The sequence below is a fragment of the Abramis brama genome, assembly GCF_963993115.1.
Source record: "Abramis brama genome assembly, chromosome: 20".
In the NCBI taxonomy this organism is placed as follows: domain Eukaryota; kingdom Metazoa; phylum Chordata; class Actinopteri; order Cypriniformes; family Leuciscidae; genus Abramis; species Abramis brama.
Window position 1 is genome coordinate 1,144,682 of NC_139982.1, and position 27,882 is coordinate 1,172,563.

General features: G+C 42.3%; 1 protein-coding gene across 1 annotated transcript in view; it reads right to left on the reverse strand.

Annotated features, from left to right (window-relative positions):
- Window positions 1-27,882, reverse strand: part of ptprbl (protein tyrosine phosphatase receptor type B, like) — a 44,714-nt gene that overhangs the window by 2,668 nt on the left and 14,164 nt on the right. Inside the window, exons 5-29 of the mRNA XM_084095284.1 lie at window positions 21,934-22,197; window positions 21,391-21,657; window positions 18,455-18,715; window positions 17,018-17,284; window positions 15,531-15,794; window positions 15,171-15,434; window positions 11,351-11,614; window positions 10,971-11,234; window positions 10,036-10,305; window positions 9,704-9,967; window positions 6,528-6,794; window positions 6,122-6,406; window positions 4,200-4,478; window positions 3,981-4,124; window positions 3,605-3,869; window positions 3,336-3,442; window positions 3,148-3,253; window positions 1,989-2,066; window positions 1,806-1,823; window positions 1,522-1,603; window positions 1,356-1,446; window positions 1,183-1,259; window positions 785-919; window positions 582-704; window positions 338-501 (exon numbers count right to left, since the gene is read on the reverse strand). Of these exons, the coding sequence (XP_083951410.1) occupies window positions 338-501; window positions 582-704; window positions 785-919; window positions 1,183-1,259; window positions 1,356-1,446; window positions 1,522-1,603; window positions 1,806-1,823; window positions 1,989-2,066; window positions 3,148-3,253; window positions 3,336-3,442; window positions 3,605-3,869; window positions 3,981-4,124; window positions 4,200-4,478; window positions 6,122-6,406; window positions 6,528-6,794; window positions 9,704-9,967; window positions 10,036-10,305; window positions 10,971-11,234; window positions 11,351-11,614; window positions 15,171-15,434; window positions 15,531-15,794; window positions 17,018-17,284; window positions 18,455-18,715; window positions 21,391-21,657; window positions 21,934-22,197 (4,870 nt within the window). The remainder of the gene's footprint in view (window positions 1-337; window positions 502-581; window positions 705-784; window positions 920-1,182; window positions 1,260-1,355; window positions 1,447-1,521; window positions 1,604-1,805; window positions 1,824-1,988; window positions 2,067-3,147; window positions 3,254-3,335; window positions 3,443-3,604; window positions 3,870-3,980; window positions 4,125-4,199; window positions 4,479-6,121; window positions 6,407-6,527; window positions 6,795-9,703; window positions 9,968-10,035; window positions 10,306-10,970; window positions 11,235-11,350; window positions 11,615-15,170; window positions 15,435-15,530; window positions 15,795-17,017; window positions 17,285-18,454; window positions 18,716-21,390; window positions 21,658-21,933; window positions 22,198-27,882) is intronic.

Genomic DNA, 27,882 nt, shown 5'->3' on the forward strand with positions numbered 1-27,882 from the left:
GGTAAGCGGTGTACTTGTCTTTCTTCCTCTTGGATTAGAAATAAGTGTGTTTTTGTTCATTCTGTTTGTTCTCACCTGAACTTCTGGATGGATGGATAGATAAAGCATTTCAATCTGTGCAACTGACAAATAAACAACTCTTGACTGTTGAAAATTAGCATGTCTGAGGAAAATCTGTGCGCTGAATTTACACTAGAACAGCAGAACTCTATATTCTGTTTTAATTCACTTTTACAGGCCTTTGGACATACAGCAGACACTTCCATTTGGGACTGGTTGATTCATAGACTGTGATCAAGGTAATGCTGTAATAATGTGTGTGTGTGTGTGTGTCCACCTGCAGTGCACTACAGTGGCTCCTGAGAAGGGCGAGCGGTTGATGTAGTCTCTCACGGTCCGCACGAACTGAATGAGTGACTGCGTGATCTCCGGCACTCCGTGATCCGGCCACACGGTGTAGTGGAACTGACGCACCACCCTGGAGTAGCTCAGGTGTTCCTCCTGCACACACACACACACACACATCACACCTGCGTTCCCAGTACAGGTCATCTGCGAGGGACAGAGACGGTTAAACCCACATTACAGATCTTGAACTCTCGGATGGTCCACTCCGGCAGCACGGACTCCGACTGCATCTGGACGATCAGATCTCCGTAGTACAGCGGCTCCTGGTCGAACGGCCAGTAATGGTCACACTTCACCTAAGAGAGAGAAGCTCAGATTCACTGAATGCCAGAAGACCCTCATGAGCAGAGGAATCATGTGTGATCATAGCACATACCCTTCCTTTCTCAACACACTGAGTCACCATGACTATGTTGTGCACATTCTGCTCCCACACCATCTTCCAGAAGTCGTCTTTAGTGCCGGGTAAAGGTCCCTGAGTCGCGATGTACTCCCGTCGGAAGTTATTGCCCTTAAAAAGAAACCATGTGATGCGTTTGGTCAAGTGTCATTGGATAACCTTTGACTGATACTTTCTCCTTTCATGCAAACTCTATCTGCCAATATTTACTGTATTTTTAATGATGAAATTGTCAAAATGTTTAAGTTGAATTATGTATTACTTAATTACACAACCATGTTAAACTCACAGAATGCATGCTCAAAAAATGTAATTATCGCATCTAAGACATTTGCCTTTTGTCATTAATGTACTTGCATAACCAAAGATCTTACAGGAATATAGCTGGCGTTAATATAATCTGAGCAGGAGTCGTCGTCAACATAGGACAGCTTCACTCGTGTGGAATCATCTGTGCCAAGAACACGTCAACATAAACCACCGTTTTAGTAAAACTATACTGGAATAATATTAGATATAGTAGATACAGGTACTTGTATAGACGTACAAGGCAGAATATTGTTGTAGCGATTTTTGCCTCTGTTTTCAGGCAATAACGCCGAGTCTTGAGGCTGGTTACGACCAACATCCTTCAGGTCCTGAAAGCAGAACGAAGAGTTACTGTGTTCAATCTGAAACATGAATCATATTAAGAAAAAAGGAGGATAGTTTACCTCATATTCCTCAGAAAGGAGGTAGTTGGAGTCTGCTCGAAGTTTAGTTAAATGGGACTCAAACGTTGAGGTGCTGATGGGGCTGTATTTGGAAAAGACAACACTAGCTCACAATAGATATTCAGAGCTCATTCAAAGAACATACAGTATACTGAAAATATACGTCCATAATACATAAATATAACAATGCATAAATCTAGCATAACGTAATGCTAAAAAGCTGATAAAGTTAATGCGGTGTGCTGTAACTATGCAGATCAGCGTGATGTGATGCAGTTCAGTACCTTGAGACACGCCGGTTCCTGAAAGAAGAATTCATGCTTTTAAACTCAATCAACGTACAAACAATAGTATTTATAAAAGTATAATATGATTCTTCCTGATATAGAAAATATCTTTTTTAGAATGAAAATAAAAGAAAACTTCTAGTATAAGCTTTATGGTGATATAAATGCGGTGGTTCGTACCCTCTGACAATGCCGTGTGTTCCTGGAGATGGTCTTTCTCTTCTCAAACTCATTCTGACCACAGGCTCTTGTGCACTCCTGGAAAAGACAAAAACCCAGCATCGCTAATTAATGACTTCCTGATACTTCAATTATATCTGAATACATGTCGCTCTGTGTCACAGCCGAAGTCAATACTAATCCATTATAATCAGTGATGCTGTCTACACTGGAAGCAGCGCGATGAGACACGTCAAATCGCCGACAGTAAACTGATATTTCTGACGCACTCCAAGCGCTCGCGTTACTTCTGGTACGAAGGACGAATGGATTTGCACTGGACAGCTTCTATCTGTTGCAGCGGTGTAGACATGTTGTAAACTTAAGTGCGTCAAACTTGGTTAAGTGGACGAGGGAAGTTTATTTGGACAGACCCTCAACCCCTCAGTTTTGACAGAGGGAGTGAGTCTACTCATATGTACTTATTAGGCTGATCCAAAGACCAAAATGCTCTATAGAAATGACGTCACAACAGCAACTCCCATAGCAGATCCCAGGTGATCGACGGCTTAGGGCGTTAGCAGTGTGAACTTGTGCAACGAAAGCAAAGATGTGCATCCGAGTAAACGGAGGGAAGTTAGAGGGGCATAAAAAAGTGGACTTAAACGCAGCCTAAAGGCCCGATATACTTCGAGCGAAACTGAGAAATGAACTGGTGTGACATCATTCTCAACAAAATCAGGCAAAAACAAAGTTTGTTTTGTATTTGTTTCTGGAGTTTAAAACAGTAAATCCAAAAATTGTTCATATTGTGCCTTTAGCTCATCACTGCTAATCCATCACTGATAGACCACCATCACTAACAAACCCGTATTTACTAAACCATCTTCACAAACCCACCAGCTCCAACTCAAACTGATCATCATAAACCCATCGTTGTCCATCATTCATTGGACAAAAAGGAGAAAACATGACATAAAGTTTGAAAGTTTTGCGATAGCACTGTCATTCTGAATTCTTTTGGTCACAATAATTGTGTAGTGGAAATCTGATCCCACAAACCCATCATTGTGATCCTGTCACTACACCGTCATCCTCAGCCTCCAGTCAGAGCATCTGAGTGCTCATGTCTCATTGTTCAATGTTCACTGTATTGGAGTTTTAACAAAGCTGGACTCACATTTTGTGGGCTTTCTGCCTGCAGATCAGCAGGACGACTAACCCCACCATGGTGGCGATGAGGAAGAGTCCAGCGCTGACCCCTTCGATGACCCCACTCAGCGGCTCTGAACACACACAGATATGAGGAGTTAACACACACGTCCGTCCGACCGATCGCCCTCAGCGTGGCCGAGCCGTGTGTAGTACCTGCGTCTGTCACGAAGGGCTTGGACAGGAACGTATCCGTGAAGAGCGGAGAGAGGACCTCCTCGTGATCCTCATCAAAGAGTTTTGTAAACGCTCGAACGCTGAGTCTGAAGATCACGAGACAAACAGTTGAAGAGATCAACAATAACTCAAATATTAGTGTGAGCATTTAACCTTCACGTGTGTGAGCAGCCTAGGGTCATGTGTGTTAGAGGGAGGTTAGGTTTATCTATGGTCAGCACTAGCACAGGCTCCTGACTGGCCATCACCTGTATGAAGTCTTGGGCTTCAGTGGCCCATCGCAGAAGACCAGCTGATCCTGAGCTGCATCAGCCGATGGCTTCTGGTCACACCGTCCTCCCAGGCTCTCCATGCCCGATCCCAGGCGGATCTCGAACTCCTGCGTGGAGCTCTGGCTCTCGTCGCAGTGGCTGCGGATGAAGCCGGTCTGATATGCTCGGACAGAGCTGTTGGAGCTGTAGTCCAGGTACGAGGGAAGAGGATGAGTCTGGCTCGGCTGCTGGGTTTCACTGTCTGGGTTAGACCAGAGAGAGAGAGGGATCATCGCATTACAGGCTTGCGTAAGGAGACTGGCTAAGCTATCTGTGCATGACGCAAAAAAGATAAAGAAAGATGTCTCCCAACCATCAGACTCGGTGACGATGATGGTGAAGAACTTCACAGCGCCGTTGATATCACTGAACCAGCTGCAGTTGAACTGGAAGAAGATGGTGGACTTGGTGATCTGAACTGTGTTCTCCTCAACGCGAGTGGAGGGCAGAGGTGGACCTGAGAACACACGAACACGCCGATCAGTGAACGCTCCTGTCAGAACGTTATATCGAATGAAAAGCCCTAACTCACGGTCTATCATCGTCACCACCGTTTCCACGGCCGCCTCGCTGGTCATGCTGTCAGAGATGACCTTGACGGAGACCATGTAGTGTTTGTGAGGCTCCAGGTCTTTGATCAGGTAGACGGTGTTCTCCTTGAGCGTGCGCCGCGAGTACACCATCTTCTGCGAGTCCTTCCTGGAGCACTCGATGGTGTAGGAGTCGAAGTCCGCTTCTGGAGGAGTCCAGGAACAGCTGATGGCCGTGGAGTTCTGCGGACGGCAGTGCAGACCCTGGACACGCACGGGCCCTGGAGACAGCACACAACACACACACTACTGCTTTACCCACACACAACACACACACTACTGCTTTACCCACACACAACACACACACTACTGCTTTACCCACACACAACACACACACTACTGCTTTACCCACACACAACACACACACTACTGCTTTACCCACACACAACACACACACTACTGCTTTACCCACACGCAACACACACACTACTGCTTTACCCACACACAACACACACACTACTGCTTTACCCACACGCAACACACACACTACTGCTATACCCACACACAACACACACACTACTGCTTTACCCACACACAACACACACACTACTGCTTTACCCACACACAACACACACACTACTGCTATACCCACACACAACACACACACTACACTTCAGTGCTTTATTGTACTGGTGTCAGTGCTTTATTGTACTGGTGTCAGTGCTTTATTGTACTGGTGTCAGTGCTTTATTGTACTGGTGTCATGCACTGTTAACCCTTGAGCGTCAATTAAACAATTACAAAAGGACAAAAATGTCCGTGTCAAAAACTGTCATAAAACTTTGAAGCTTGGGAGCGCAGACTTAAGTTTGGTCTTATTTTAAAGAGACCCTTGGCAGATTATTGTTGAAGTAAAAAAAGTTCAATAGGTTTAAGTTTATGAAAATGATTTATGAACATTCATTTATATAAAATGAAGACTTCAGATGCAAAAGCCTCTGAATTTTTCTTCTAAAATGAGTATTTTTATCAAGCTTGTATATTTAAGTTCAGTAATTTCACTTTAATGACAATTAATAGGTAATTTTCACTGCCATTAAAGTGAAATAAGTGAACATAAACATACAAGCTTGATAAAAATGATCATTCTAGAAGGAAATTTCAGGCTTTCGCATCTGAAATCTTCAAATATATATTTTATGAAACATTTTGAACTCTAAAACTGCTAGAAAATCAAAGTCATAAATCTAAACAAGTTGTGTTCCAAATGTGAGGTTGATCTCTCAAAACATGAGATTTCAGTGAGAGTGTGTTCGGGCGCAGTCCCAGATCATCCCAAACTCCACTGACACACACACTGGCTGGATTTGCAGTTGAGTTTTCTCTCGCAAATATTACAGGCACACACACAAACACAAACCACACTCTGACATCCATACCAACACACCCACACAACTATAGCTGCGTAATTTATTCATTTGGCTCTATTTGCTTTATAGGCCAAACCTGAGAAAACTGCACCATCCGGGAAAAATAGTAAAAAAATACATAAATAATTTGAAGCCTTTCCAAAAGAATAATATCCTGTTAACAAAGATTGCATAATTTTATAGTTAAATGTCCCTGGGATTAAAAATTGCAGTTTTAATGGGTTCCAATGGGGACATTTTTGTCCTGAGAGGAACTATTTTGTATTACTGGTGCAAAATAGATTTTTTAAAGGAAATGGGGGTGAAATAGTAAAATTCCAATAAAAATACACTCCTGTGCCAAAATGTATGCAGTTTGCAATTTTTTTTTTTAAAAAGACAAAAAAGTCCATTAGGACGCACAAGGGTTAAGCATTATCATGTGACTGTATAGAGCCTGTCTGGGACATGCAGTTTCCAGCAGAGACGCCTGATAAACTAGAGCGGTCACTGACTTGTCCTGATGCTCCTGTAGATGGGCCGGCTGTAGCTGGGGCTGTTGGAGCCAGCACCGCTGACCGTACGCAGGCTGATGTTGTACCGGCGGCCGGGGAACAGGCCCTTCAGGATCCGGCTGCCGGAGGTGGGGCTGTGGTAGGGGTTGAACACGGACAGAGGGTCCCTGGGGGTCCACTGAAGGTCAAAGTCATCATAATCAGTGTGTTCTGGACCGCTCCAGGTCATCTCCAGTGAGGTGTTCGTGACTTCTCCAGAGGAGAACGAGACCGGAGGCCTAGGGTCTACAATATAGCAAAGCCATCAAGGGAATCAGTACTACATTTAACAAGTATTGATTCTACAGTTCTGATGAAGGAAACTGTACCAATGACCCGTCTTCAGGCGTTCTGAGATCGCTCTTACCCGTCCTGCCGGTAGTGGCTGCCATGTTGGAGAGATCTCCACTGTGAGTCAGGACCACCGCCCGGTAGAGTCGTCCGGACACCAGGCTCTGAAACTCGTGACTCCGGCTCTCCGGGCCCAGACTGTGCTGTGCGTGTGGAGTCCCGTCGGGGTTGTAGATCAGGAGTGTGTAGCGGCTCACTTCACCCCCGGCCTGTTTCCAGCTCAACCACAGACTCTCAGAGCTTCTTCTGCTGTCCGCACGCAGGAACGTCACAGCCGCAGGGACTGCAGAACACGGTTAACAAAGCTTCTGATTACAGCACAGACATTAATTACAGCTTTTGGCTTTCATGGTCAAATGTGAACAAAATAGTAAATGTGATGAAAATATGATCACGTTTTCGGTTAAACTGCCACAACACTGAACTACTAGGGCTGTCAGAATGGCGAATTTCTTAAATATTATCAAAACTCAAATTATTTTCTAATTCTAAAGGCAAAATTTAATGTTAGAGGAGAAAAGTGCTGTATTGTCTCCTGTGTCCACAAGAGGGCGCAAGCGAGCGCAATAAACAAATATAAACCAAATCAAGCATCGCATCTTTTATTGAAATGAAAAAATATTCACTTTTTAAAGTGCATTAACTTTTGAAACAATTGTTCTTAAATATAATATAATTTCCTTAATGTGTATGCAAGGAAAATTAGGTTACAATAGTGCATAAAACTGTGTTTGTGCTTCAGTAACCTGAGAAAACACACTTCAGCACACAGCATGATGAACTACATGAACACACAACAGCAAACTGGCATTCAGAAACACACTTCAGCACACAGCGTAATGCAGGGTTGCCAACTCTCACGCATCTGGCGTGACACTCACGCTTTCAGCATCGATCTCACGCTCTCACGCACACGCAAGAAATGTCACGCCATAATCCACGTTTCTCCCCTCTCAATCCGTTAATTTTCTGTTGATGACTACAGGAGAGGAGTTTAAAGCCCACAGCTGTAACATCTGCCTACAACGTTCTCACTGCAGTATTCTCTGATCGTTGATTCGCTGAAACCTGATACGTCAGTTGCGTGTGGAAAGTTCAGAGAGAGTTCAGAGCATAGGTTCGGAGTCGGAGCCGTTTATATACTGTCTATGGTCGGAGCCACTGATGCACGTTTGAAAGTTTGGATGACAGTCAAGGTAAGCAGATAATAAAATGGTGTTCCTTGCACTACAGACGAAGCCTTGCCTAATCAGTCTGTGTGCCGAGAGTACAGAACGTTGTCTGACGTGCGTTATGTGGGCTAGCTATTTGTTACAAATTACGTTTTGTCAAATTGGGCAAGTGGCATTTTAAAATTCCCCAAATGATCAAAGGTTGCCCAGATTGTGTTGAGTCGGCCACAGTCAAATGCGGAAGCTGAGCGAACCTCTTCAGTTATTGGCCTGAACAAGACTGACACCAGGAACAGACTGGCACTGATGGCACCCTGTGAGTGATGGGGAGTTCGGATCATTTTACTGACTCGCTTGTTCTCTCTCGTTCATTAAAATGAACAAATCTTTTTTCGAGTCATTTCGTTCATTTAAGGGGCTTTAAATGTTATACTTTTAACAACCAAATTCCCCGAACACATCCACCTACGCAGTCTTTATCATATTCTGAATTAAGAAATCATTATAATGCAGTCAAAAATAATTTACAGGGAACAGAAATAATTACTTTACCTTACGAGTCTTTTGTTCATTTGTCACGTGACAGACGCATTACGGTTCATGACCGGACTGAACCCTGCTTCCGACACGAGCTCCTGCAGAGGTGGTGAAGCCGGCCAATGGGGCGTGGAATAACTATTATGTGTCCCTTTGTTTTGATATTTCTTATTGTTTTGATGTTGTTGTTTTACATGTTTGTTATTTAATCACCTCTATCTTAATTTTTTATATCGATCAATCAATAAATTAATTGTACATTTTGAAAACACGTTTCCATTCTATTAGTTTTTTTTTCTTTTTTTCCCCATAAATCAGGGTTTATACTAAGTCAAGGACTGACATTTTTAAATTAGGGTTAGGGCTGCCAAAAATTTTCTCCACTCGCGCGCGCACTGAAGTTTTACAGTGTCTCACTCCAGCCAAAGTCCCAAAGTTGGCAACCCTGGCGTAATGAACTACATGAACACACAACAGCAAACTGGCATTCAGAAACACACTTCTACTCTCTACATCTACATATTGATCATCACAAACACCAGACGCTCTTGATCTGAGAGAGTGCTGAGCGCTGTCACACACACACACACACACACACACACACACACACACACACACATGCTGAGCGCTTTCTGTTGACAGAGTTTCAGCTGATAAACACACACTCACTCACTCACACACACACACACACACACACTCACGCTGAGCGCTTTCTGTTGACAGTTTTTCAGCTGATGAACACACACACACTCAAACATACACACACACACACACACGCACACACACACACACACATGCTGAGCGCTTTCTGTTGACAGAGTTTCAGCTGATAAACACACACTCACTCTCACACACACACACACACACGCACACACACTCACACACGCTGAGCGCTTTCTGTTGACAGTTTTTCAGCTGATGAACACACACACACTCAAACATACACACACTCACACACACACACACACACATGCTTAGCGCTTTCTGTTGACAGAGTTTCAGCTGATAAACACACACTCACTCACTCACACACACACACACACACTCACCCACACACACACACACACACATGCTGAGCGCTTTCTGTTGACAGAGTTTCAGCTGATAAACACACACTCACTCACACACACACACACACACACTCACACATACACACACTCACACACACACACACATGCTGAGTGCTTTCTGTTGACAGAGTTTCAGCTGATAAACACACACTCACTCACTCACACACACACACACACACACTCAGCTCTGGCCGATGGTTTGGTCAAGTATGTTGTTGCACTATTCCTCCAACTGAGAGGGTTTCGTCAGCAGGAAGAGCCTTTTCCCACCATTTTTCACAATTAGCAACAACGTTTTTGCCTTCGAATGTGCTAGTTGTTTTTTTTATTCGACAAATATTACAAATTTAAATTTTTATTTGACAGCCCGAATAAATACACAAAAAACTGGCAGATGTGTGGTTGTTGTTCACCTGTCCGGGCCCAGATGGATGTGTCGTTGGTCTGATCTCCACTGCGGGTCCGAACCACCACCTTGTACGCCGCCCCAGGTCGAAGGTCATGGAAAGAACAGTCCTGCATGCTCACCGGTCCTGCTTTCTGATCATGCAAGCTTTCGTCTCCATTATACAGGAACACATCAAATCCATCAAACTCCCCGTCCGGCGGAGCCCAGCGGAACGACAGGCTTGTGGTCGTGTTGCTCCAGACCGACAGGTTATCAACAGATGCTGGACCTGCAACACACACACTCTTAGACACTGAACAGGCCCGTTCACCACGGTAAAACTGGCGGTCTACTCACAGGTCCTGCCCTCAGCCTCGGCGTCTCTGCTGCTGATCCCTCCGCTGACGGTCTGTATCCGGATGAGGTACTTCTTCCCCGGCGTGAGCTGTGTGAAGTAATGCTGACGGGTTTCTGCGCTCTGAGAGTTATTAGCCACCAGAGTTCTTCTCTCATCCAGGATCTGCAGCCGATAGCTGTCGTACACCCCCTGCGCCGCCTGCCACGACACCAGCAGACTGGCCGTGCTGCGCTGGTTCTCCACCAGTAGAGCCCCCACCGGCGAGGGAACTGCAGGGTTTACAGAGGAGTTCGGGAAATCAGGAATAGATAGGGATGCAACGATACCCTGTTGTCACGATTCCATACATATCACAGTACTGTATTTTTGCGATACTCCAGGACATGGTAAAGGGTTAACCAAAAATGTACTGTTGATTAAAATGCTAAATTTTGTATTACATTGTGTGTGTAAATGAATAGGCTTGGACTCCAGAAACCAGATGCACAGGACAATGGTGACATCAGAATAACAATATTCATGATTCTGAAGCTGAAAATACAGAATTATTTTAGATGAATATGCTTGCACTCTGTCACTTTTACTGGTAACATCAGACATTTGGCGTTATCAGGACCCACACATATTCCCCCTTTGCATTATTATACAATTTACTCAAAATTATATAGTAGTTTAATGTAGTAGTGACACAGGGCCCTATCTTGCACCCAGCGCAATTGACTTTGTACACTGACGCATGTATCATTCCTATTTTGCACCCGACGCACAGCGGACTTTTCCCTCCACAGAAGCACGTCGGTAAATTACAGAATGAACTTGCGCCCCCGGGGGCGGTGCAGCGAAAAGAGGAGGCGTGTTCCGGTATTGTTTTTATAAAACAGCATGCAGCAATATGATAAAGACACCAACGGAACACGATTAATCGTTATTTCACCTGTTCGTCCTGTTTCTGTGCTGTTGTTGACCAGAGATCCGCTAATGGATGTAACGGTTATCATGTACTGCTGTCCCGGCAACAGATGCTGGAAACTCATCTCATTCACATGTTTAGGGACTGATCTCTCTTCAGCCGGGCCGCCCATCTGAGAGAGGGACACAGTGTACCGGTCCACATCACCCTGTCCCGGCGTCCAGTTCACTCTCAGACTGCTGCTCTCACCGCCGTTACTGATGTGAATGTTCTTCACTTTACTGGGAACTGAAATAGAAAGAAAAGATCACAACCTTAAATATTTCCCAAGATAACTACAGTGAAAAGTCACATTTTTCAACTTTCGCATTTCTCCGATATCCACATGCAACAGTGAGATGTACCTGTTCTGCCTTTGATGACCTGCACATTGAGGTTTGGTCCACTGAAGGTGGACACCACGATCTTGTAGAGTCTTCCAGGAGTGAGTGAAGACAGCAGGTATCTGTTAGTGCTGCTGGTCAGTGTGATGGGTGGAAACACCTTCATGTCGTTAAAGAGCAGCTGAACCTCATAATGATCCACATCTCCGGGAGGAGGAACCCACGTCACCAGCAGATCCTCAGTGCCGCTGTCAGCTAGCGAGAGGTTCCGCACTCCTGCCGGCACTGAGAGAGAGAACATAACAATACTCAACTAAAGTACAGAGACACAGAACAGAACGACAAGAAACTGAACTACAGAACAACATAATTACAGTAAATTAAACTACAGAACAACAACTACTGTAAACTACATAACTACTGTAAACTACACTACAGAACTACTGTAAACTACATAACTACTGTAAGCTACACTACAGAACTACTGTAAACTACAGAACTACTGTGAACTACACTACAGAACTACTGTAAACTACAGAACTACTGTAAAATACACTACAGAACTACTGTAAACTACACTACAGAACTACTGTAAACTATATAACTACTGTAAACTACACTACAGAACTACTGTAAACTACAGAACTACTGTAAACTACACTACAGAACTACTGTAAGCTACACTACATAACTACTGTAAACTACAGAACTACTGTAAACTACACTACAGAACTACTGCAAGCTACATTACAGAACTACTGTAAACTACACTACAGAACTACTGTAAACTACAGAACTACTGTAAACTACACTACAGAACTACTGCAAGCTACATTACAGAACTACTGTAAACTACACTACAGAATTACTGTAAACTACAGAACTACTGTAAACTACAGAACTACTGTAAACTACACTACAGAACTACTGTAAGCTACACTACATAACTACTGTAAACTACAGAACTACTGTAAACTACACTACAGAACTACTGCAAGCTACATTACAGAACTACTGTAAACTACACTACAGAACTACTGCAAGCTACATTACAGAACTACTGTAAACTACACTACAGAACTACTGTAAACTACACTAGAGAACTACTGTAAACTACAGAACTACTGTAAACTACACTACAGAACTACTGTAAACTACACTACAGAACTACTGTAAACTACACTGCAGAACTACTGTAAACTACAGAACTACTGTAAACTACACTACAGAACTACTGTAAACTACACTACAGAACTACTGTAAACTACAGAACTACTGTAAACTACACTACAGAACTACTGTAAACTACAGAACTACTGTAAACTACACTACAGAACTACTGTAAGCTACAGTAAACCACACTACAGAACTACTGTAAGCTACAGTAAACTACACTACAGAACTACTGTAAACTACACTACAGAACTACTGTAAACTACACTACAGAACTACTGTAAACTACAGAACTACTGTAAACTACACTACAGAACTACTGTAAGCTACAGTAAACTACATTACAGAACTACTGTAAACTACAGTAAACTACACTACAGAACTACTGTAAACTACAGAACTACTGTAAACAACAGTAAACTACACTACAGAACTACTGTAAACTACACTACAGAACTACTGTAAACTACAGAACTACTGTAAACTACAGAACTACTGTAAAATACAGAACAACATAACTACAGTCAAGTCAAGTCAAGTTTATTTATATAGCGCTTTTCACAATACAGATTGTATCAAAGCAGCTTCACAGTATTAAATTAAAATAATACATCAATGCTTGTTTCTAGTGGAAAACGTCCACGTTTGGTAATGCTGATCAATAGTATTGTTGATTGATTAATTAAATTAAATATCCCCAAATATCCCCAACTGAGCAAGCCAAAGGCAACAGTGGCAAGGAACCGAAAAACTCCATCAGGTGACCTAATGGAGAAAAAAAACCTTGGGAGAACCCAGGCTCAGTCGGGGGCCAGTTCTCCTCTGGCGTTTTTATGAACTAGAGGTCGGATTTAACTATCAGATTAAAAGTATTATATGAATGCCTGGCTGAAGAGATGCGTCTTTAATCTAGTTTTAAACTGGGAGAGCGAGTCTGAGCAACGAACAGTATCAGGAAGACTATTCCAGAGTTTTGGAGCTAAATGTGAAAATGCTCTCCCTCCTTTGGTGGATCTGGATATCCTAGGTATGACCAAAAGCCTCGAATTTAGTGATCTTAAAGAGCGCGATGGATTATAGGGCGATAGAAGATCCGTTAAATAGACTGGAGCTAAGCCGTTTAGGGCTTTATAAGTCAGTAGCAATACCTTGTAATTAATACGGAACTTTATAGGTAACCAATGTAGTGATGATAAAATTGGTGTTATATGATCATATTTTCTTGATCTAGTATTAACTCTGTCTTGTCTGGATTTAATAAAAGAAAATTGTGCGTCATCCAATCTTTTATATCTTTAACACACTCTGTCAATTTGGATAATTTAGCGTTTTCATCTGGACGTGATGAAATATAGATTTGAGTGTCATCAGCATAACAATGGAAACTAATTCCATGTTTCCTTATAATATTTCCAAGTGGCAGCATATATATTGAGAATAACAGAGGGCCTAACACAGATCCCTGCGGCACTCCATAGTTTACTGGAGTTATGATCGATTTTTCTCCATTTAAATAGACAAAATGGTAGCGGTCAGATAAGTATGATCTGACAGTAAATTAAACTACAGAATAACAACTAAAGCAAAATACAAAGCCACAAAACTACTGTAAACCAACTATGGTAAACAACACTGTAAACTACAGAACTACTGTAAACTACACTACAGAACTACTGTAAACTACAGAACTACTGTAAACTACACTACAGAACTACTGTAAACTACACTACAGAACTACTGTAAACTACAGAACTACTGTAAACTACACTACAGAACTATGGTAAACTACACTACAGTACTACAGAACTATGGTAAACTACACTACAGAACTACTGTAAACTACAGAACTACTGTAAACTACTGAACTACTGTAAACTACCCTACAGAACTACTGTAAACTACACTACAGAACTACTGTAAACTACAGAACTACTGTAAACTACACTACAGAACTATGGTAAACTACACTACAGTACTACAGAACTATGGTAAACAACACTGCAAAGTTTTATAAATAAGTTTTATAAATCAAAACTGCCTAATGTTACTGAATGAAATGTCCACCCAGGACAAGCTACATGACTGTGAAGCTTTGGGGTGTTGGTGGATTCGATCTACTACATCTGTGTTTTGATCTGTGTTTTTGTTTTTTAAATATTGCTTTTTTAAACAATGCATGAAGATAGAATAATGATAGAAGATAGAAGATCCAAAGTAATAACTAAAGGCAGTAACATGTTTAAAATTTAAACCATATATTTTATTTGTGAACTGATGTTCAGCTGTTCTTTTTCATAGTTAACTTTTAAAGTTTTAGGCCATTTCGAGTTTGATTTTGACGTGACATAAAGAGGTGATTCACAAACAAGGATGAAAACAAGAGGCGGGATTTATCGCACAAACCAATCATATCCAATCATGGCGCGATGAAGGCATTGCCTCCTCGCAGGAAACACCCCTTCTACAGAAGTACAGTAAAATGAACTACAGAAGTACAGTAAAATGAACTATGGAGCTACAGAAGTACAGTAAAATGAACTGGAGCTACAGAAGTACAGTAAAATGAACTGGAGCTACAGAAGTACAGTAAAATGAACTGGAGCTACAGAAGTACAGTAAAATGAACTGGAGCTACAGAAGTACTGTAAACCAGCACAGGCATACTTACATGTCCTTCCGTGAGTTGAGACACTGGACTCATATTTCCCACTCCATGTACTGACAATCACAGTATAGAGTCGGCCTGGCACCAGCCCACTGAACACACACTCATTCTGAGTCTTGGGGACCGTCTTGTTCTGGTGGAAGATGTTGTTGTGCTTAATGGAGACATGGTAGTAGTCGAAGTCTCCAGCCGCGTGGCGCCAGTAAACCTTCAGATGGTCATCACGAGCCATGTGTGTGGCCGTAGGGTTCAGCACTGTGGAAGGTTCTAGAGCAGAGAACCGCAGAATAATGTGAAAACCAACTACAGACACCTCCATTACAGGAACTAAACCTGGACGAAACTGCTTATGAATCTTCTTACGTGTGCGCTCCTGAACCACGGTGTGGTTTTCATACTCTCCACTGCGGCTGGTGACGGAGATGCTGTAGAGACGTCCAGACACCAGAGACTTAAACACACACTCTGTACTGAGCTTAGACACAGTGAGGGTATGAACGGTTCTCTCCTGATCTCTCAGAGTCACAGAGTAGTTGTCCACGTCTCCTTCAGCGGCTCTCCACGACACACTGAGGAAGTCCATGCGCCCGTTGTTGCTCACCGTCACGTCTCTCACAGCGGCTGGAACTGAACACACAACATGAAACCTTCACTGCGGAATACGTGCAGAGCTTTATTCAACTCACAAAGAAACATTTAATCATGATGGCTGGTAGTGCTTTATTTGTTTGGTTTGTTTTCAATATCATTACATATAGATATTGTCTGGCTAAGGGAGAGGGAACCAAACAAAAAAAGATATTAAATGTGAATATGTAGTTGTTTTATAAGTTATATTAAGCCCTATTATTACAAATGCTATTCCAAACACAGCCGTGAACTCCTCAGATTCATATCCATGTTGTGGATCATAAACTGGTGCTGTGTAATTTTGAGCTTTAACATTCTTGTAGTTTTAGTGCAACCACTACTGCAAACTTGATATATTTATATTTAAAAAATGTAAGTAAAGTAATTTCACACATCAACACTGAACTGACTAGATCTGATTAATGACACTTTTGTCTTTTGAGAGCTGCTTCACAGCCGAATTGAACTTTATTTGCATTATTGATCATTATCTTCCTGTTTATCACTGTAAAGCTGCTTTGAAACAATCTGTATTGAATAACATGTGATAGAAATAAAGGTGACTTGACTATAAATTACATATTCAGATTTATATAATTGTTTATGTAACTTAATAATGGCATTTATTTATTTATAAATAAGATAAAGATGTAATTTTCAGGAGTAACAGTGTCTAAACTCTAAGACTCTGAAGACTTTTTGAGTTCAAGTCAATGATTGTTCGCTCAACAGAGAACAACATCCTCCCTCCACAACAACATTCCCTGCAGGAAGTCACACACATGACCTTGACATATTCAAGGCTTCCTGAAAATTCCAGGAGCATTCCTGCAGCTCCAGATAAGAGTGTGTGTGAAGTTCAGCGTACCTGTGTCATCCTTCAAGAAAACCCCACTGACATTCTGAAGAAACTATTGTGATGTTAAACGCATGAGCACAGCGTTCAGTGTTTTTCCACTCATGTGTGTGTGTGTGTGTGTGTGTGTGTGTGTGTGTGTGTGAGTGTGTGTGTGTGTGTGTGTGTGTGTGTGAGTGAGTGTGTGTGTGTGTGTGTGTGTGTGAGTGTGAGTGAGTGTGTGTATGAGTGTGTGTGTGTGAGTGTGAGTGAGTGTGTGTATGAGTGTGTGTGTGTGAGTGTGAGTGAGTGTGTGTATGAGTGTGTGTGTGTGAGTGTGAGTGAGTGTGTGTATGAGTGTGTGTGTGTGAGTGTGTGTGGGCACCTGTGCGTCCATCAGCCACGGTCTGGCGTGAGAGGGCGCTCCTGAGCGCAGTGGTCACCACCGTCCTGTAGAGGGCGCCACACCTCAGGCCCTGGAAGTGGTAGGAGCTGACGTTGGGCGGCACGCTCTCGTTCTTCATGACCACGCTGTCGTGGATGAGGAGCACACGGTACAGATCCACGTCTCCGACCGCCCCGTCCCAGCGCACCTGCAGAGCGTCTGTGCTGCCCTGATTACTGACCCGCAGGTGTGTGACCTGTGCAGGCACTGAACACACACATCACACTTATCAAACAGATCTAGGGGTGCAAAGGTTCAAATAGCTCACAGTTCGGTTTCTATCCTGGTTTTAGGTTCACGGTTTCGGTACGGTTCGGTGTGTTCAGGAAAAATAGGACTACTGTCAAATAAAAATAACAAGAACAAATGACTACAAGCAAGAGCACAAATAAATACAATAGAGTAAAAATACTAATAAAATAAATAGTGCTTTTTTTATAGGTTTTTCAGGTAGGTGTAATAGTTTTCAGGCACAGAAATTTAATAAAGTAATCAAATGTAAAATAACATTGCATATTTGACTGTATAAATTAAAGATTAATAATCCTTATTAAAGTTACAAAAGCTATTCAATCCAGAGCTGTGAGTGATTTTCATGCCTTTTGTTATTTGGTTAACATTAAAATCACAGACAGCAGGAATATTAGGCACTGATCCATTACACTGATACTGTTACACATGCGTTGTCTTTGTCGTCCGTATAATTAACTTAAGGCATAACCGACTATGTCTGCTAGGACACTCAACAAGACGGACATGTTGACAATTTATGAGTGGATTTGTCCATTAAAGCGCAAGACTTAAAAGAGAACTCAATACTTGAATATTTGAGCGCTGTCTGAGACATGTGCGCGCTTCAGATAAGTGTGCACACACACACACACACACACCTTCTCAAAGCACGCGTGAGTTCTCTTATCTTGCTCTTGAATGTTTAAATTGGCAAAGCTTAAATGAGTTTAGTTTGAACACAGATAGCAGCGTGTGCAGTTCAGGCCTCGCCTGTGTTCGCGCGCTATGAACACCTGGGTGATGACGGCGTAAATGACTGGTCATGTTCGAGTAAACGGCACTCGCATTGAACAAAGTTTACAAAGAGTAACCGTTTTGATCACGTTTGCTTGATTATCGCTGTTGTAATGTATTATTGGGGAGCCAGCATGTGGATCCATCAACAGAAACATACATTAGCGGAACTAATATTAAACATTAGCGGTCTGTTTTACGTGTTGTTATTTTCAACAAACAAGATCATAGATGCGTCATCAGATTTGAGATCAACCGCGGTGCAAGTGCATGCCGAACGGTACCGTTCATTTTTTTTACCGAGAACACTACACCCCTGAACCGAACCCTGATGAAAGCAGAGTGACTCACTGGTTGTCCCTGTGATGTGGGCGGAGCTACTCAGAGCTCCACTATTGGTGGTCACTGTGATGGTGTAGGTGTGTCCAGGCGTCAGGCTGTTAAAGCTGCACTGCTGCACGTCTCGATCTAACGTCCTTCGGTCCACAGTCGAGTCTCCGTCCCTCAGCAGGACGGTGTAGTCGTCCCACTCGCCCACAGGACGGGTCCACACGGCGCTCAGAGACGTCTCGCTGCTGTGACGGAGATTCAGCGACTGAACGGGCTGGGGAGCTCAACAGAGAGGAACACAGAGATATTTCACAATCTACGCTGCCTCTCAGGTCTTATCATTCTGGGCTGAGTTTCCCGAAAGTATCGCTAGTCAATTATGGTTCCATCAATGGAAATTTCCATCATTATCAGGATAGTTCAATGAGTCGGTGTTTCCCAAAACCATAGCTCTAATGAACATGTGCAAACAGCATCGCAGAGTTGTGTGTTTGGAGCGACAGCTCTAGACCTGTGGTTAGAAGCAGAGTTTATTGTTTTCATGACATGTGGACTCAATAAATCCTTATATTGAGCAAAATAATCAAGCTGACATTCTGTACAATTTGTATCTTTATTTAGAATACATACAAATGTAATTTACGTCTTTTAGTTTGTCAAAAGATTTAAAGCACCGTTATTGAAGAGTGCTCATGTGTGAACGTGCTCTAGTGCGTATGATCGAGCCTATGACTGAATCTGGATATAAGTAAGGAATAATTGACGACAGGCCGTTGAATTATTAGAAAAATAATGCACACCCGAGGTGGTAATGCGGTCACGACGCGAAGCGGAGTGGCCGTTATACCTCGGGTGTGCATTATTTTTCTAATAATTCAACGGCCTGAAGTCAATTATTCCGCTTATACTACAGTTACCACACCTCGAAACATTGTTCAGATTATGTATTTCAAGACGTTTGTAAAGTTGTTGTCATTAAAACGCTCTTGTATGTAGGACTAATTTCTTACGCATGTAATCCCATGCCTCCGTTGCTAATTCCAAAACGTCATTTTAGAGTTAGTAACGGAGGTTTGAGCCACTGATAGCAGACTAATGCTGGGACACACGACTCGCTGACACAATCTCTGACTGTTTTCATCGACTGCAGCAGATTTTAAACACGACTCTGAAAACAGACTGAACGCGCGTTTGGACATGATCAGTCATAAGTATCAAATTACATTCATAACCGGCCTTAAAGTGTGTCCCCGGCTTAATGCAGTTATTAGAGAGAGATGATGCAATAATGAGACAGAAAAGCATGTGCGTCATTATTATTTTTTATTTATTAATTCAATTCGTTTTAATTAATTCGTTCATTTTTTATATTATTGACAGATGACAGTAGACTAGCCAAATAAATGAAACACAAAGCCCTTTTAACAGGTAGGCCTATCAATAATTATTTATTTGTTAAATTATCTGCAATAAAAATCCGTGCTGCAGGACTATCCATTTATTTAGCCTATATTCAGTTTTATTTTCTATTGATTATATAGGACTATATACTTTATTTATTCAAATTAAACTGCATGTTTCCATTGATTGTGAAGCTAGACATTGAAAATTGTAGATGAAGCGCATGGGGGTAAATGTTTTTTCTTGTTATGAATTGTATCCTATTTTCCGTTATTACAGTTGACAACGCGAAGTGATATGGAACTGTAATGCGGTCGAGACCTGCCTGGAACTACTTTAGCCGTGCGTTTCCCTGAAAATAATGCACACCTTAGAACGTTTGTCAACCAATCAGATTCAAGCATTCAACGGCCCTGTAGTATAAAGCTAAATAACTATGAGAAAAATGAGAAATATTCCTCAGATGTCATGTCCACAATTTATAGCAAAAAATAGAGCATTAATTCGATCTCAAACAGATTAATTAAAAGTAGTTATTAACGTGATTGAACGACCAATTTGCAACAGTATGATTTCGGGAAACAGTCGTGACTAGCTAGATGATTTCTTCAACGATGCATCGTACTATGGTAGTGAAGCAGCGAGTTACGGCGTTGTACGGGAAACTCACCCCTGGTCTCTAGATATGGGCACTGTTCATTGTGATACAGTTATATATGAGTGAATCTGTTCAGCATGTTCAGTAAGGCTGGGATTCAACTACAAAAATAAGCAGTGTGTGTTCATAGACCAGTCCAAATTTTGCTTCAAAAGAGCCGTTTTCAGTTTACTTTTTAGAAGTGTGTTAAAGGATTAGTTCACTTCAGAATTAAAGTTTCTTGATAATTTACTCTCCCCCTCGTCATCCAAGATGTTCATGTCTTTCCTCCTTCAGTCGAAAAGAAATGAAGGTTTTCATTCCAGGATTTTTCTCCAAATAATGGACTTGCGCATTACGTAATCACGTTGAAAGGTCACGCATGATGTAGGGGGAAGTACAGACCAAGTATTTACAAAGCGAACGTGCAAAGACAAAGTCAAATGCCATCTACAAAAAATAAAATAAAATAAAAGGTAAAACAACAATGTTGGATGATTCTGAAGTTGGAGGAGAAAATTAGACATTTTTTAACTGGAACACGCGTGACCTTTCAGCGTGATCACGTAATGTGTGTCGCATTACAGCTAGTGCAAGACGAGCATTTGTGGCTAAAAGTTTATAAATTTTAATTTTAAAATAAAGTTTATTTTTGTTCTAAAATGTCCGCTGGTTTGTCTAGATAAGACTCTTATTCCTCGGCTGGATCGTGTCGAGACTTTGAAGTTGCACTGAAACTCACATTTGGACCTTCAACCTGTTGGACCCCATTGAAGTCACTATATGGAGAAACATCCTGGAATGTTTTCCTCAAAAACCTTAATTTCTTTTCGACTGAAGAATGGGAAGAACTACTACACTTCTTTAGGCCCCTGTTGGCTAGTGCAGTTTCAGTGCAGTGGTTGAATCAGTCACACACCTAGTCTCCCGTGGCAGTCTGCGGTCGAGCTCAGACCTCCGCTCTCCACGCTGACGGACGCCCGGTACAGCCGGCCGGGAACCAGAGTCCAGTTAGTGAAGCTGAGCTCCAGCACACTCCTGTCAGCGGTGCGGTTCGCCAGCACAGACGAGCCGTTGAACAGCAGGATCCGGTAGACATCCCAGCCGCCGTCAGGAGGAGACCAGGACAAGCGCAGGACCTTCTCATTCAGGGCCTCCAGCTTCAGATGAGCCGCCCATCCTGGAGCTGATGAGCAACACACACACACACGCACACGCGCACACACACACAGAGAGAGTATCCATTTATTTCTGTCTACCAACCACTGGCTCTCAGATAACACAGGAGATAATAAGGTTATCAGAACGTTTCATCTTAACCATTACAAAATGTTTCCTGTTAGTTGACAAGGAAATTAATCATTTGTTATTCATATATGCATATGTCATACAGTATCTATAGTGGTAAGTGGTTTTAAATGGTTTGCGATGCACAGCTCATGTTTTTCGTCATATTTCTTGCCTGTTCTTCCAGTCGTCCTGCTCTCAGCTGTTAGTTCTCCACTCTTCGTCTTCACCGACACCTGATAAACGTGTCCGGGTGTCAAGCCGCTGAACAGCCAGTGAGAAGCGTTTGGAGGAAGGGTGAGGGCCTGTTCAGAGGAGCCGGAGCGAGACAGAGACAGCTGGTAGGACTCCATGTGTCCGACTGCAGGAGTCCAGACGGCTTCGAGAGAGTCCTGACTGCCGTTGCTCTGCAGAGTCAATGATGTGACGGGAGCAGGATCTACAGGAATGACAAGAGAGTCAGTGATGTGACGGGAGCAGGATCTACAGGAATGACAAGAGAGTCAATGATGTGACGGGAGCAGGATCTACAGGAATGACAAGAGAGTCAATGATGTGACAGGAGCAGGATCTACAGGAATGACAAGAGAGTCAATGATGTGACGGGAGCAGGATCTACAGGAATGACAAGAGAGTCAATGATGTGACGGGAGCAGGATCTACAGGAACGACAAGAGAGTCAATGATGTGACGGGAGCAGGATCTACAGGAACGACAAGAGAGTCAATGATGTGACGGGAGCAGGATCTACAGGAACGACAAGAGAGTCAATGATGTGACGGGAGCAGGATCTACAGGAACGACAAGAGAGTCAGTGATGTGACGGGAGCAGGATCTACAGGAACGACAAGAGAGTCAATGATGTGACGGGAGCAGGATCTACAGGAACGACAAGAGAGTCAATGATGTGACGGGAGCAGGATCTACAGGAACGACAAGAGAGTCAATGATGTGACGGGAGCAGGATCTACAGGAACGACAAGAGAGTCAATGATGTGACGGGAGCAGGATCTACAGGAACGACAAGAGAGTCAATGATGTGACGGGAGCAGGATCTACAGGAACGACAAGAGAGTCAATGATGTGACGGGAGCAGGATCTACAGGAACGACAAGAGAGTCAATGATGTGACGGGAGCAGGATCTACAGGAACGACAAGAGAGTCAATGATGTGACGGGAGCAGGATCTACAGGAACGACAAGAGAGTCAATGATGTGACGGGAGCAGGATCTACAGGAACGACAAGAGAGTCAATGATGTGACGGGAGCAGGATCTACAGGAACGACAAGAGAGTCAGTGATGTGACGGGAGCAGGATCTACAGGAACGACAAGAGAGTCAGTGATGTGACGGGAGCAGGATCTACAGGAACGACAAGAGAGTCAGTGATGTGACGGGAGCAGGATCTACAGGAACGACAAGAGAGTCAGTGATGTGACGGGAGCAGGATCTACAGGAACGACAAGAGAGTCAATGATGTGACGGGAGCAGGATCTACAGGAACGACAAGAGAGTCAGTGATGTGACGGGAGCAGGATCTACAGGAACGACAAGAGAGTCAATGATGTGACGGGAGCAGGATCTACAGGAACGACAAGAGAGTCAATGATGTGACGGGAGCAGGATCTACAGGAACGACAAGAGAGTCAGTGATGTGACGGGAGCAGGATCTACAGGAACGACAAGAGAGTCAATGATGTGACGGGAGCAGGATCTACAGGAACGACAAGAGTCAATGATCTTAGTTCCACTTTCATTCACAGACTCTCACAGAAGTTAGTCTTCATTGATTCCTGTTTTCCTTTGTTCTGTTCCTGCCACTCATTTGTCATCTTGGTTATTCTGTTCGGCTGTGTTCATGATCAGTATATAATGGTAGGTTTCTGTGTCTTCAGTGTTTTCTGTGTTTACCGGCCTCATTAACGCCTGAGTTGTGTTCGTTTGCCGGCCTGTATGGGAGTTGACTCGTGTGGATTATTAAAGGCTTTCTGAAACTATGCTTCTTCTTCATCGTGTGTTCTGCAGTCGAGCATGACCACCAGAACCTGGACATTTTAATTTCAGGTCCATGCTCAAAAACTGAATAATTGGCTATAACTACTGCATAAAATTTATTTAGTACCATAAAACTATTTAGTACAGCAAAATATTAAATAAAAATAAAACATAACGGGATCCAGGATGTTTTAAATAAAATATTATCGAGCTAAAATATAGTACAATCATTAAATTGAAAAAGGAGACCAACTGTAGGTCTGTATTTAAAGCTTTCATGAATTACAACCATTTAAGTTTGGATAGTGCATTTTCACGTCTATGTTCACGGTTATCAGGTGTTTCATGGGGTAAAAACTATTTAAATTCTGTCATAATCTCCTGACCGTCATGTCATGAAAACCCTGTATGACTTTCATTCTTCTGTGGAAAACAAAGGGAGACGTTTAGCACAACGGGCAATGGCCAGGAGTCACGAAGCTTAGTGTGAGAAACAGGACAGGAGTTATGAACCACATGAGGGTGAGTAAATGATGACAGTGTGTGACAGAGTGTGTGTGTGTGTGTGTGTGTGTGTGTTTGTGTGTGTGTGCATCATGGGTAATAAAACAAATCCTCTTGTGTGTCATACAGGTGTGGAACCACACGATGGTGAGTAAATGATGACAGAATTAGCCCAGTTAGCAGTGGTGATATTCACACCATCTCAACAACAGTGTGTGTGTGTGTGTGTGTGTGTGTGTGTGTGTGTGTGTGAGTGTGAGTGTGTGAGTGAGTGAGTGTGTGTGTGAGAGAGAGAGTGAGTGAGTGAGTGAGTGAGTGAGTGAGTGAGTGAGTGTGTGTGTGTGTGTGTGTGTGTGTGTGTGTGTGTGTGTGTGTGTGTGTGAGTGTGTGTGCATCATGGGTAATAATGGGCAGTAAACGGCAGGATATGTAGGCGGGTCGTCTGGTAAAGCAGGAAGGGAGGAGGCGAGCTGAAAATATCCTGGAAAAAGCGATAAAAGAGCTGATGGCCTTTGGTTAGGAGTAAAAGTGTGTGTCCTGTGGAACATCACCACTGTACCGGCGTAAACTGAGAGCACGTAAATCACAGCAGGAATTATATAACTGTGTGCTGTAAAAACATTAAAAAAGTGACTTGTTTAGTTTGTTAATTAAGATAATGAATCTGAATCTGAGTTGTTTACTACCATTTCCTCCATCAGTTTGACCAATCAAGGCTGTTAGTGAACTGATATGTGCTGTTCTCAGACACCATACACACCGCAGTGACACTCAACACACACACACATTAAAGGAAAGAGCAAAAGCACTATTACAAATAATACAGTGAACAGTAAAGCCACAACAGGCTTGATTTATTCGTGCTGCAGTGCATGCTGGGAACTGCAGTCATTGTATGCTTCAGCTATACGTTACGGTGTGCAAAATGAGCAAACGTTGCCTCATCATATCGGCTAAGGACAAGGACACACAGCTCTGGAAGCCTTTGTCCCTGTCTGAAAAAGCTACAGTCACAGCTTGTAAAAAGTTAAGCTCATTTGTAGTCAAATTTGACTCATATTTCATAGAGCAGTAACACTGCACACCCCAGACACGCTAACCTCACGCATGCTCTTAGTGCAACAGACACATGGAAGTTGTTGAGTGGCTTCAGATGACTAAGAGTATAAGAATGACAGCCTCAGTTCCTATTGGCTCTCACTGTATGAAAAAGAGCACAAAGCAGGACGTTCACTCTAATCATGAGTTGGCTCAGATTACAGTCATCAGACATGGGGTCAGAGGTCAGAGGTCAGGGGTCAGGCTTGACTGGAACGTGATCAGGTGTCAGTTAGTTTTGAAAGCATGATGGTTGACTGATGAATTGATTCATCTGAGTGTAATAGGAGTAAAGGATTTTTCAAACTGACAAATTATTACTAGTTTGAAAGGGTAACACTTTATTTTGATAGTCAACTTTAGAGATTCTACTGTCTATAAGTAACTTTGGAACTACATGTCAACGTATTATACTAACCTAAACCTAACAGTCTAATAATACTTGAGAGTTACATAACATTTAGTTGAATAATAATGAAAGTTAGTTGACATGTAGTTGCAAAGTTACTTGTAGTTAGTAGAATGTCTAAAGTGAGACCATCGAAATAAATCGAATTAAATTTGTACATCCCTTTATAGAACTACAGTGAGGTGCACAAATTAGTGGAATCAAGTGCAATTACGACATTCCACACATTATATAAACCTTAATAAATCAGTCTAGTTCAGAAGCACTGAAGTTCATAGGTCCATCATGCCAAGATCTCAAAGATCTCAAAACATAAGCTGGATCGTCTCAGAAGGAAGTAGTAAGTTTCGTTGTTTTTTGACAATGACTGTTATGGGAGCGCATCCCCCTCAGAAGTTCTAGCTACAGTCGGTGTTAATGTGTGACAGTCCACCAGTGGAAGGAAGCTAATCCCGTCTCCACAGGAGGACAGGAGGAAGAAGCAGGACTTCTGGAACAATGTGTCCTGGACAGATCGAGTCAAAGGTCGAGTTGTTCAGCCTCAGTTCTGACGTCCAAACGTCACGCAGATCCAGAGAGGAATCAGACGAAAAGACAGAACTGAAGGGTCCTGAATGGACAAGTTAAAGTCCAGGGGCCGGTTACATTAACCGCTAAGACTAGTCTTACAAGTTAGTCATCAAATTTTTTAGATTGTTCATAACTTTTTTTAAAGTCAGTTCCACAAAAACGTAGATATGAACGTAAAAACTCATGTTCGCGTAAAAATTGCATGGTAAACACAATGCATGCTATAGAGATGCATTTCATGAGATTGGGTTGGTATATCATAATGTATTCTCTTGAAAATTATTTATTGTCAGTTGTGTGTAAACTCCTCTTAGGAGTTTCACCATTCAATGTGAATTTATCTGAGAGCATTCTTAAATAAGGAAATCTATTCAGTGATTGGTCCACGCCAGTGTCGTCTTCCAAAATCCTGTTTGTGGCACAGCAAAGTGTCGTGATTATCTCTAAGACTGACACTTAAGATTTAGTCCTACACTTCACTTAAATTATGACTGAGATGCTTGATAACTTACTTTTAAGCGCAGCTTTGAGACAATAATTTTTTTACTCTTAAGTCAATTCTTAGCAGTGTTCTTGTGAGTAATTCTCAGAGGCTTGATGAATACGGGCCCAGATCTCCATCTAAGTGGGCTGTAGATGAAAGAAACCCCTCCAGTAAACACAGTTCACCTGTTCACTGTCACCAGCCCTTCTGAGAACAGATCTGAAGTGAAACGCTTGTGGTTCATGAAGGCTTTGGAAAACAGACCTAGAGCTGATGAAAGTGAAGCTTCAAAAAATGTAAGGGTACACAGGTTATAGACGTCTAGGTCCACTGTTAAGCAGATGTATTGAACTTTTTATTTTATACAAAATATATATTTTACAAAATGATTTGAACTAAAATTGTTTGAATTGTTTGAATATCGAATGACACCTAATTTATGACTATAAATTATATAGTCTATATCCGCTATATATAGAGGAATAGACAAAAAAATCTTCTACTCAATGTGAGATACTGACAGACAATTATAAAAAAATGCCTGCATGAGGAAATCTGAAATGTGGCTGAAAATCCTGAAAATGTTAATGTACCTGTTATAATTTACTTGTACTATAATATACGACAGTATAATCTGTACTATGAGGAATGTTGAAACTATTACGAAGAGTTACAATCTAGAAAACATTAGTAACTGATTACGTTTTGAGTAACTTTAACCCACACCATGCTTCTCTTCTTAATGACCGCTGCTCTTACCGTAAACGGAAAAGTTCACGCATAATAATATCTGTTCAGAGAAAAACTCACAGGAGAGAAAAGGGTTCCTTTCTGTTATCGTCTTTGCAGCTAAACATGCCTTGAGTGAGGAAACTGGAGTCAGAGAGAGAACACACTGAACTACAGACGCTCACAGACACTGTGTGAACGCAGGAGCTTCATCACATCTGTCAGAACAATGTGTTCCACTGGATCAATGTCAACAAGAAAAACAACCATACATCACTGAAGAAACACTTCAAAACACTTCTGTTCACACAATGGCACCTCTGATTCACTACAG